The 11540-nt window shown below is 43.6% G+C and overlaps 1 protein-coding gene across 1 annotated transcript; it reads right to left on the minus strand.

Moving 5' to 3' along the window:
* Positions 1 to 4535: 4535 nt before the first annotated feature.
* LOC102840511 (chromosome unknown open reading frame, human C1orf186) lies at positions 4536 to 10221 on the minus strand. Its single transcript, XM_006834213.1, has 4 exons — positions 10125 to 10221; positions 8726 to 8869; positions 6625 to 6686; positions 4536 to 4733 (listed from the first exon to the last, which is right to left on the minus strand). Exons 1-4 carry the CDS (start codon positions 10219 to 10221, stop codon positions 4536 to 4538), a joined length of 501 nt encoding a protein of 166 aa, XP_006834276.1.
* Between the last annotated feature and the right edge of the window lie 1319 nt (positions 10222 to 11540).

Here is an 11540-nt window from a genome sequence, read left to right on the forward strand (position 1 = left end):
CCATCAAGAGAGAAGCGCACAAGCAGAATGTGGGACCTTATCCAGAGAAGCAGCAGCACCAGAGATGGAGGCAGAGATGGGGGCATGGAGAGGGGGAGCGGCTGAGGACTCTAGATTCATCAACTAAGAAGAGAAGGACTAAGAACTGGTGGCCAGGAGCAGACTTGCGGAGTGTGCCCTTTGGAGATATAAATTATGTCTGAGTGGGTTTTTTTGTTTTTATGTTTTTTTAAAAGCTAAAGTGGATAGAGAGAAATACTGTTAACTAATGGTACATGTAGGGCATTATAGTCAATGTAATGAAACAAGGTATATGATTTGTTGAAAGTAAAACTGATGATATGCCCTGTAAACTTTCACTCAATCCACAATAAAAACCTTAAATAATAAAAAAAAACCCCAATAATAATTAAAATAAGGGGAGGAGGGCTACGTACAAGGTTTCATGATGGAGTTTAGTTTAAGAGTGTGTGGGGAAAGAATGAGTTCCCACGGAATAGTTTTCATCTTGTCTAGATGGGTCTGGTGAAAAAAGATGGGGATAAGATTCTTATGAGTGAATAGTGAGTAATTGTTATTGTGACTAATTGCAACTGTCACAATTGTAAAGGTAGAAGTTTTGTAACGAAAACATGCGAGTAGTTTATCTTACAGTCCAGAAATAGAGGACCCAGGAATATTAAGGGAGAAGAGCAGAAGCAGAATGCGGGACCTTATCCAGAGAAGCAGAGAGGACTGAGACAGAGGCAGAGATGGGGACATGGAGAGAAGGAGGACTCTAGATTCATTGGAAGAGAGGGACTAAGAGCTGATGACTAGGAGGCAGACTTGCAGAATGTGCCGTTTTGAGGTGTAAATTATTATATATGCCTGAGTGTTTTTTGTTTTTATTTTTTTAAAGCACTAAAGTGAATAGAGAGAAATACTGTTAACTGATGGTACATGGAGGGGCTTGTAATTGCAATGAAGTAAAATATGATTATGGAATGTAAAACTGATCATCTGCCCTGCAAACTTTAACTCAATTCACAATAAAACTTCTTTTAAAAATGGAAAAAAAACACAACAAACCAAAACACCACTTTCTAAGGAGAGGAACAACAAACCAGAAACTAGTTATTCTCAAGGTGTCGCCACTATACGATGACCATATATGGTCAAGAGTAGAACTCTGCTCCATAAGATTTTCAGAGGCTGAGATTTTAAAAGCATATTGACAGACTTTCATTTCCAGTGAATTTAAACCACCAACCTTTAGGCTAGTTGATGTTTTTAAGTGCTGTTGTGTCGATTCCTACTCATAGTGATCCTGCATGGGGTTTCCAAAGAGCAACTGGTGGGTGTGAACCACCGACCTTGTGGCTCGCAGTCTAGTGCTTATCCTATAGCATCACACCAGTAGTCTTTTTAAGCTAGGAGCTGAGCAGTTAACTATTTGTGCCACTCAGGGACTGCTGAGGATCAGTAATGGACACTAAAAGGTGAAGGGAAATGCAAATATGTGAAATTTTTCATCCCCAGAAATCCATTCAAGACCATTTTGGGGAAGGCAACCCCAAGAAGATGAAAGCTCTCCGCACCAGGGCTAGGAGGGTCCTTTACAGCCAATGGAGGTAGCATAGTTAATACAAGCTCTCTGAGGACCTGGATGTCATGAATCTGGGCTTTGTATTTGGTTGGAAGTGTTCCTAGTATTTCAGTTTTTGTGTGTTTGTTTAGTTACTGTGTATAAAAAAATTTTTTCACTTCATGTCTTAAATGTTGAAATATTTGTCTTTTTAGTCACTGGTTTCTGCATGCTCTAATTTTAAAGCATTTTAAGTGAATTCTTTGAGGTTTTCTAAAGATAAGGTTATAGTTGTAAATAATGACACATTTTATCTTCCTTTCCAGTAACTATGCTGTTGCTGTAGTCACCATCCAGTCGATTCCTGGTGACCCCATATGACAGAGTACAACTGCCCCACAGGGTTTTCTTGCCTGTGACCAGAATGCCAGTCTTCTCTTCCACAGCACCACTGGTTGGGTTCAAACCTCCAACCTTTTGGTTAGCAATTGAGTTAAAATTGTTTGCACCACCCAGGGACCTTACTAATACTTACAACACTTGTTTCCCCTGGTGTTAAGTGGTTAAAGCACTAGGCTACTAACCAGAAGGTCAGTGGTTTGAGCCCACCGGTCAGTCCACTGGAGAAAACCGTAGTAGCCTGCTTCTGTAAAATTTACAGACATAGAAAACTTGACGGGGCAGTGGGTGAGTGCCTAGGGCCTTATAGTTCAATATCATACTATCTGCTGATTTGAAATAGCAACTCTTAATCAAGTTTAAAAAATGTCCTTTTATTCTTTTTTTAAAAAGTTTTTATTGTAAATTAAGTGATAGTTTACATGGAAGAATATTAGCTTTACATTCACCCTATTGTATTTTGTTTCATTGCCATAATTACAATTTCCTACATGCATCATCAAACAACCAAAGGGTACACCCCACAAGCCTGCCCCACCCCCAGCTGTCAGCACACAGACCCTTTCCCTCCCTGAGTCCAAAGTCCCCAGCTGCTCCATCTCTCCACGTCATCGTCTCTGCCTCCATTTCTGGGGTCATTGCTTCTCTGGGTAGGGTCCTGCCATCCATTCTTCTCCCCTGATGGTTCCAGAGACCTCTACTCCTGGTCTGCAAAGTCAATCACTCCCCTTCTTTTGCTACAAAACATCTACCTTTACATTTCCAACCCTCACAGTAAGTCCTGATAACAATTATTCACTATTGTACCACAAGAGACCTATCCCCATCTGCTTTCATCAGCCCCACCCAGACAGATTGGATACTACTCAGTGGAGATTCTACCTTCCTCTGTGCCTTCTGGATTTAGGCTCCTTCTTGAAAGCTTGTAAGCCAGTCACCTCTTGCCTTTGTAGCTCCCCCATTTTGCGTAGCCAATGTCTAAGTTGCCCATCCCTGTCAACCCTGTGACTGAGGGGATGGGAATGATCCTCGCTATAAAGATTTGTCCCCTCTTTTGAGCTACTACATCCATAACTTTAGGTCAAGTTCATCAAATTGTATCCGATTACTCTTTTTTCCCTCTTCTTTCTTCTTCTAGTTGAGTTCTGATCATCCATCCATTGAAGCCAGGTCAAGTAGGTACTAACAGCAAGTATGGGTGTTCTTGTGCATATCCCCTCATATCAGCTGGATGCTTCACTCTCCGTTCTAGTCCTCTGTGGCTATGTCACTGACTCTGGGCCCAGGAGTCTCTAGGTCTTGCCATACTGCTGACCAACCAGGTCTCAACCTGGGATGACAGGAATCTATTGAATGTGGTTGGACTTAGCTCACAAGTTCATTGTTGTTTTTACCCCACTTCCCCATATCAGTGGCAAACGTGGTCACCAGCAAGACCACATGCCTGCTCATCCCAACTGCTTGCCTGTAGGTCTTTCTTTCAAGAACTATCTTCTGTTCTTCTAGCCTTTCCAGGCTGGTCTGCTTGTCCTTTCAAGTGGAAATTTTCCACCTCAGAAGATTCTGGATGGGGATCTGGATTCCACCTATGGTCTTATGCAATGCAAAGGCTCCACAGGAAGTCTCCTTCACTGGGCAAGTTCTAACCCCATTTTAGGTATTCCAGTTATAGGCTGAAGACGGACTTACAAGCTTGCTATGGTGATGTTTTTGGCTATTCCTTTCTCTCCCCCTCAAGTGTTTATTTTACAATAGTAGGAAAGGGCAACCAAGATTCAAAAGACAGCCAAGCATCTGAACATTATTTTACCTCTTTTACCCATTCAAACCATGCCTCAATCCTTGTATCCCAGAGGCCTGTTGTTCCAAGATTGGGCATACATCATTATTTACCTCTGTCCCACTTAGACCATGCAAACCTGCCTAACTATCCTTTTATTCTTAATTGGTTAAAATAATAATAATAATGGGCATTGAATTTTTATTGGACTGAATTTTGGAAGCTTTTTCTTGGGATAATGGATTGTGATGCTGGTTGGTATTTACCAGGAGTCTTTTTGTCGTCTTTCACTAGTAAGCAGTAGCAAACTCAAGGGTTGATTGATGACAGGCTCTCTATGTGGACTATTTCAAGTTCTGAGTGTGGATCAGGATTACTCAACAAGATTACTGAAGAAAGGGAGAGCAAACAAGGTTAGGCGAGAACAAAAGAGGAACTGGTGTTCGCCATTTTATTTAAAACTTTTAAGGAAGTTGCTTGTTGTCAGTAATGAAAGAGCTCAAAGAGAAGTTATTTAACTGTAATATTGCCAAGCAGAACTCTCTCCCAACTTTTCCTGCTGATTACTTTTTTTTTTTAACTTTTTATAGGATGGAGCTTTACTTTCTCTAGTAAAGTGGTTCAATGTTTTTATTACCAGAAAGTTTTTGATAACATTTTATATGACCCCTTCTTGCTGGGGTATAGGCCTATTTCCCCTCAATGTCTTGTCAAAATAGATTGGAACTGTTGCCTATAAACTAAGTGCAGACATTCAACAAGAACTGACCATGTTTGAAAAGCTTGAATTCACAAGGCCACTTGAGTGTATTCCACTGGTTCAGAGGCATGGTTCACAAAAGACCAGACATTGGTCTTGTGGCTTTCTGGGTTGATATTGACATAATCGGTGGTTTCATTTAAATTCTGATAATCCCGAACAGATTCACTTTTCAGTCCTCCTGAGGCTGAGAAAACCACTTGTGTGTAATTCAGATCCTTGGGGGCCTGGGGAATGAAACAGGGAAATGTGAGTTAAGAGTATTACTGTGTATGGAGAAAGTAGGACCCCAGGACTAGACTCTAACTCAGAGAGGCTCCCCCAAGGGTTGACAGGCAAGAACCTGGACTCCCCCAAGTTCTGAGGGCAGGACCAAGGCATCAAGTCAGATTGCCAATAACGTTCCACCTGCTGCAGGGAGTGGGCTTAAGGATGAGCAGATGAGAGGCAGTGGAAAGAGAAGGTACCGAGACTCAATTCAAGTAAAGTCAGGTCTCGCAGCAGACTTTGGTCCTGGGAGAGGGGTGTGGATAGAAGAGGGACTCTCTTTAGCTCTTAAAAAAAAATTTACTGAAGATTTTAAATTTAAAACTACTTTCAGAATCCCTGAAACACAGGTGTGAAATTTGAGATTCTTCCAGGGTTTCAAGGAATGCAGTGGGGCTAAATACCCCATTTTTGTAATCTACTGGTCCATGGGTGTCAGGACAAAAGCCAGCATTCCAAAATGGCCACACTAATATCAACCCAGGAGAAATGCCCTGTCATTCTCTGTCTCTCCCCTTCTAGCATGTATCCCTGAACCTGCATACTGAAACTCTGTTACCATGGATTAGCTATTTATCTACTAGGGACTATCAGGCAGCTGGTGCTGGGCTGTTTTGCTGGTTTTCCTCAAGTCTTGGCTGGAGATAGGACTCTCTGCATACCACCTCCCTCCCTTCTTTCCTGGAATATGAGGCGTGTTTACCACATAGTATAAGAGACCCACAAGTCCTCTCGGTGTGGCAAATCTTTGTTGTCCAGCTGGCTGTCACTGAAAATAGCCACTATTCTTGTCCTAGGTAGTAAGATTCTCTGTTTGCAAACCATCTTTTTTTTGTAATAAACTAATGTCTCTTGGGGAAAAAAAATATTTTTCTGCTGTTGAGAATATACACAGCAAAACACACACCAATTTAAGAGTTTCTACATTTACAATGTAGTGGCACTGATAGCATTCTTCATGATGTGCAATCATCTTTGTCCTCTTTTTCTGTGTTGTTCTTCTCCCATTAACAAAAGCTCATGGTCCCCTAAGGTTCCTGCTCAATTTTTTGAGTTGTTGGACGTAATGCTCAAAGATGACTTTTTTTTTTTTTTTTTTTTTTACTAATTAAATTAAACTACTGTTTGGTTTTAAAAAGACTTCAGGAGATTGTTTTTGGTTTAAAGTTTAAAGATGATCTCATGGCAACAGTTTTGGTGTTCATCAAGTATCCATGGCTCCAGAAAGTCCAGGAAACTTTGAAAGTCTGTCCTACATTTTCTCCCTTTTGATCAGCATTCTTCTAAAGAACTTTAAGCCATCTGTTCAGTAATAGTAGCTGGGTACCACCTAGTTCTTCTGCTCGCTCTCATGGCAAACTCCATGGCAGTTGCTCATGCAGACAATTAGTCACACATTCCATTGCCTCCTCCTATACCTAACTCTTCTCCTTGTTCTATTGGTTCAAACAGAGACCAACTGTAACTTGGATGGCCACTTGCATGCTTTTAAGACCCCAGGCTATGAACTAGGAGGTAGAATAGAAGCACTAAATACATTATCAGGCCCATGAAACGAGAAGTCCCATGAAACACAACCCCAAACCAAAGAACCAAAGAACCAAACCCCAAGAGGTGTTTTTACATAAGCACCATTAGTTTTTCATTTCATTTTTACAACCACTCAGACTCATTCTGTTTGGATGGTCCATGCTGACCTGGACTGTAGGTCTGACCACCTGCACCTAAGGAAGCTGTAATGACTCAGGAATCCCCTCCTTCCTTGTCCAATCTCCTTCCTTAGCTGGGTGGTATGAGTTCTCAGGATCCCACAGAATTCTTTCCCCAGATGCCATATGGAGGGCCTGTTACCTGGCAGGTGGAAGGTGCACTGTCCGAGCTGTCCGAGCTGTCTGAGGAGGTATCGCTATAATCTAGGGAGAAATGAAAACAGTTCCACTTCTGGAGAAAGTCAGAAGGTTTTAAAAGAAGATAGACAATGGGAAGGAGACTGAGATGAAGATAGAGGCAGAACTAACAATGCAAAGAGACTGGTGAAGAAAGACACAGAGCCCCCAAAAGAGAAAGATAGGGAAACAGAATAAAGAAATGGTGGTAGGAAAGAGAGCCTTCAAAAGGCCAGAAAAATGCTCAGAAACCCCGGCACTGCTGCTCCTTTCATCTTCTAAAACCAAAAAATAAACCAAACAACAAAACTAGACTTGAGAGTGCTTGGGAAGCCCAGCCTTCCAGAAAGAGTCAACAATGATAATCTGAGGCAGTGTGGTGTCATTAAATGCCCACGAGTCAGTTTCAACTCACAGCAACCCTGTACAGGGTTTCTGAGGAGTGGCTGGTGGATTTGAACTAACAACCTTGCCTTTCAAACAGACCTTGTGGTCCAGTGCTTATCTTACAGCACCATACCAGGATTCCTGAGACACCGTAGCCCAGTGCAAGTAGCTTTAGCCTGGAGATGACAGACATAGCTTCTAGTCCAAGCCTGTACTAATTCTGTGGGACCCCTAAGCAGGTCACAGTCCTTTTGGGACCACATTTTTATCACATTGACTTTTGTAAAACAAATGAGTTGAATGATTATCTCTGAGATCCCTGATAGCCAGCCAGTATCTCATTTGACCAGGCTCTGGTGAAGTTTTGGGGTCAGGTTAGCATCTCTTCCACTCTGCTGAATCACTGAATTCATGTGAGCTGTTGTCTCTGGGTTCCCACATACACTGGAGCATTATCTCAGGGTCAAGGAAGCCTGTCAATCAGATTCCTTCAACTGAAAACATAAAATTAGAAGGACAGAACAAACTCAAATCAATTAGGAGATAAATCTATAGAAAACGAGCTGGCACTGGGGACAGAGCATTCATGGAGGGTGACTTTGCTTCTTCTCACTGCACCTTATTAACAAAGGGTGATCTGGCCTTCTCTTCCAGACCTCAGGTAGAAAATAGGAATTGGATCAAGTGTAGGAGGGGCAGATGGATTTGGTGTATCAGTACAACTCGTTGTTTATGAAAATGCCCAGGTACCATGCAGATCTAAATCCGTGGAGAAGGGTTCTTTAGGTGCATGCAGCTGACATTGGCCAGACAGTAAGGCCCAGTGGACAAGTTGGACTCGGACAGAGACAGTTGCCATCTTAGTTCCACAGTTCATTAGCAGAGTAAAAGGAAAGATGTCATAGTGTTGCAGAGAAAGGAGCAGAGACAGTCTCCCAACCTCCCTCTCCCTCCACAACCCACAACCAACTCATAGCCATTCCCACTTGACCTCATGTGTGTCAGAGTAGGATGTGCTTCAGAGGGTTTCCAATGACTTTGAGTCTTCAGAAATAGATAGCCAAGATTTTTTCCTAGGTATGTCTGGGTGGATTTGAATCACCAACCTCTCGGTTAAAATCCAAGCACTTAACCATTTGTACCATCTATCTATTCGTTGTCATTGTTGTTAAGTGCCATTGAGTCGGTTCCAAATTATAGCAACCCTGTATAGGGTTTCCAAGGTGGGTTTGAACTGCTGACCTTATGGTGTGCAATCCAGTGCTGATTCTTCAGTGCCACACCTGGACTCCACCTAGTCATTTGTTGTTGTTATTAAGTACCATAGAGTTAGTTCCAACTCATAGGGACTCTGTATGGGGCTTCCAAGAAGTGGCTGGTGAGTTTGAAGTTCCGGCCTTGTGGTTCAAACTGACCTTGCAGTTTAGTGCTTTATCCCACAGTGCCACACCTATTTTTGTTGTTGTTAAGTGCCGTTAAGTCTGTTCTGACTCAACAAACTCAGTGAGATCTGACCGACAAGACAGGACAAACATTCTGAAAAGGGTGACTGGTAAGGCCTTACCTGTGTGAGGGGCCTTCAAGGTAGAGGTCGGGGATGGGGGGGAATACAGGGAGAACTCTGGGTGCTAGTGGAGGCTCCAGAGCTTCATGACCCGACCAGACCCGGAATTACTCACGCCTGTAACAGGGCTTAGACGCTGGGGCGCTGCTCTCCCACAGAGGTCCCTTCGTCTCCTTGGCAACAGGTGAATGATGGTCGGCAGGACTGGGCTCAGGAGCTGGGGGCTTGGCTGCTTTCAGTATTCGCTCACACTCATTGGCTGGAGGTGAGAGGGCAGAGACCAAAAGTAGGAGCTCCTGGGGGTAGGCAGGTCCTCTCTAATGCGACTTTGTGAGAAACACCCTTCAAATCCTGTTGTTCTTTTGCTCAGTTCAACTCCTCCCGTCACTTGGCCCCAGACTACCGAACCCTCTGTGATCTCAGCTCTCACCCCTCTCTGGTGTGGTTTCTCCTCTCTCATCTGCCCCTCAACTCCAGTTTCTTCCCAGTATGTGCCAAAGACTCTTTCCATTAGGGCCCTCTCAGGTGCCTCCTGGCCTCCTTACTTCCTGCAGCTTTACAGTATTGCAGGGATGCTGGCCAGCCCTCAATTCATCTCTCTCTTCCTTGTTTCATTCCCCCACCCCACCCCCACCCTGAGTACTTACCTACTATATACACACTAGATGTTTTGCTTGTTTACTGCCCATTTCTCACATGAACTGTGAGTCCCATGTGGGCAGGAGATTTAATTTTGTTTCCTACTGTATCCCCAGGGCCTAGACAGTGCTTTAGGTGCTAAGCAAATATCTAATGAACTAATGGATGAATGCCTAGAGAAGTCTGTTTGGTGGTGCTGTTGAGTCAGTTCCGAGGCTATAGATCTTTACGGGAGCAGAAAGCCTCATGTTTCTCTCATGGAGCAGCTGGTGGGTTTTAACTGCTGACCCTGTGGTTAGCAGCCCAATGCCTATTATGCTACAGGGTTCCTTGTACAGAAGTTTAGAGTCAGTTCCAACTCATAGAGACTTCTTTACCAGAAAGAGCCTCAAAACCCCAGCCTGCCCACCCTCTGCCTTAGAACAAGGCAATCCACCAAAACAACTTTGATTTCTCCTGATTGCAGTGACTTCCCAGGACAGAGATTCTCTATCTTAATTGTAAATCAGTTTAAGATTTAAGGTCATCTTTAGTCTAACTATACTTCCTTCTTTTGCAACTCAAGGTCATTATGCTTGGTCCTTTGGAGCAGGTTAATGAGGCCTTTCCTCTTACGAATTATAGAGGCCTGTCTGTAGGCAAGAGGCTTTAATAATAGCCGGAAGCAGTCATTCCCAACCAGACAGAGGTTGGGTAAAAGTGAGGTAAGAGCACAGAGGTGGGCTTGCCCTATTGGAGGCTTTAGGAAAGGGGATCTGGCCAGTGGGTTCTCAGGTAGGTTTTCAAGTGATATTTGGGGGCTCCAAAGGGTTCTCCTGCAGACTCAGGAATGGCATCTGAGGTGCCTGGGGGAGAGGTGGTCCTGAGTCACTTACCTCTGTGCCTGCTGAACAGGTAACTGATAACTGCAAAGAGACAGGTCTGTAGCAAGAGGGACACGGTTGCAATCACTAAGCCATGCCAGACCTGCATGTTCCTGTTGAGAAAGCAGAGCATCAAGGTCTGTCAGAAACAACTCAACAGCAATGGGTTAATACAGCTGCAAGGCCATCCCTGCACCCAGCCAGAGGCAGACATTTGCCTCACTGTGTCTCATCACGGTAGGCTCCAGAAGTAATGTTGGGGGAATCAGGGAGTGTGGTATACGATTGGAAGCTGGCTATCCCTATTAGCCCTGATTGGAACCGAGGTTGGAATTGTGGTCCCCGCCTGGGTCTACCTTTCCCTGGGCTCACTCACTGTGTTAGTATATTGATCTCTCTGGATGAACTCTGGTCCTGTAAGGCAGACATCAGGAAGAGACCTAAAAGGAACCACCCTGGAGCCTGGTATCCGACAGGATCCTCCAGAAGACCTATAGGAGGCAAGGCAGCTGGTCAGGACTCCTGGACCTTACGCTTAAATGCTCCTGGGCAAACTCACCTGTGTGGGGACCATTTGCTTTCCTCTCCCCAGATTTCAGGTTTTGAATTTGCAAAATGACAATAATAGTAATAATAATACCTAACAGCACTAGAACTTCTTGGGCAATGAAAAGGCTTAATATGGTGGGCTGCTAAACTGGTAGGTTGAAGGTTCAAGACCATCCAGAGGCATTTTGGAAGAAAGATTTCACAGTCTACTTCTGGAAAATCAGTCATTGAAAATCCTATGGAGGACAAACAGTTTCTCTCTAACACACATGAGGTCACCAAGAGTCAGAGCCAACTCTGTGGCGATTGGTCAACTAGCAGTGGACATTCATTCTGTAGCCAACTACAATACTAAGCCTCTGGAACACCCAGCATCTTATCTATTTCACACAGCAATCCTATAAGACAGATATAATGTTTTTAAAAAACAAACAAAAAAACAATTGCCATCATGCTGATTCTAGCTCATGTGTGTCAGAGTAGAGTTGGGCTCCATAGCATGGTTTTCCCAAAGTAGATCAACAGGCTTTTCTTCCAAGGGGCCTGTGGGTAGACTTGAACTTCCAACCTTCTGGTTAGTAGCTGAGCATGTTAATCATTTTTACAACCCAGGGACTGTTGTGTGCCATTAAGTCAATTACAGTGAGTTTATATGACAGAGTAGAACTACCCCAAAGGGTTTCCTAGGCTGTACTCTCTATGGGACAGATTTTCTTTTTTTCATGTTTTATTATGAATTATATGATATTTTACATGGGAGAACTTTAGTTTTACATTCATTCCACCGTACATCGTTTCATTGCCATGGTTCCAATCACTTCCATTCATCATCAACCGACCAAAGGGTATACCCTATAAACCTGCCCCCTACACTCCCCC

This window comes from Chrysochloris asiatica, unplaced genomic scaffold, assembly GCF_000296735.1.
Source record: "Chrysochloris asiatica unplaced genomic scaffold, ChrAsi1.0 scaffold00009, whole genome shotgun sequence".
Classification (NCBI taxonomy): domain Eukaryota; kingdom Metazoa; phylum Chordata; class Mammalia; order Afrosoricida; family Chrysochloridae; genus Chrysochloris; species Chrysochloris asiatica.

Excerpts from the sequence above, each read along its gene's own strand:
- LOC102840511 (XM_006834213.1), bottom strand. The coding sequence starts at position 10,221 with ATGCAGGTCTGGCATGGCTTAGTGATTGCAACCGTGTCCCTCTTGCTA. Across the intron at positions 6,687-8,725 it reads GTCTAAGCCCTGTTACAGGC|ATTATAGCGATACCTCCTCA; the intron begins GTGAGTAATTCC and ends ATTTCTCCCTAG. Across the intron at positions 4,734-6,624 it reads GTGCACCTTCCACCTGCCAG|GCCCCCAAGGATCTGAATTA; the intron begins GTAACAGGCCCT and ends TTCATTCCCCAG.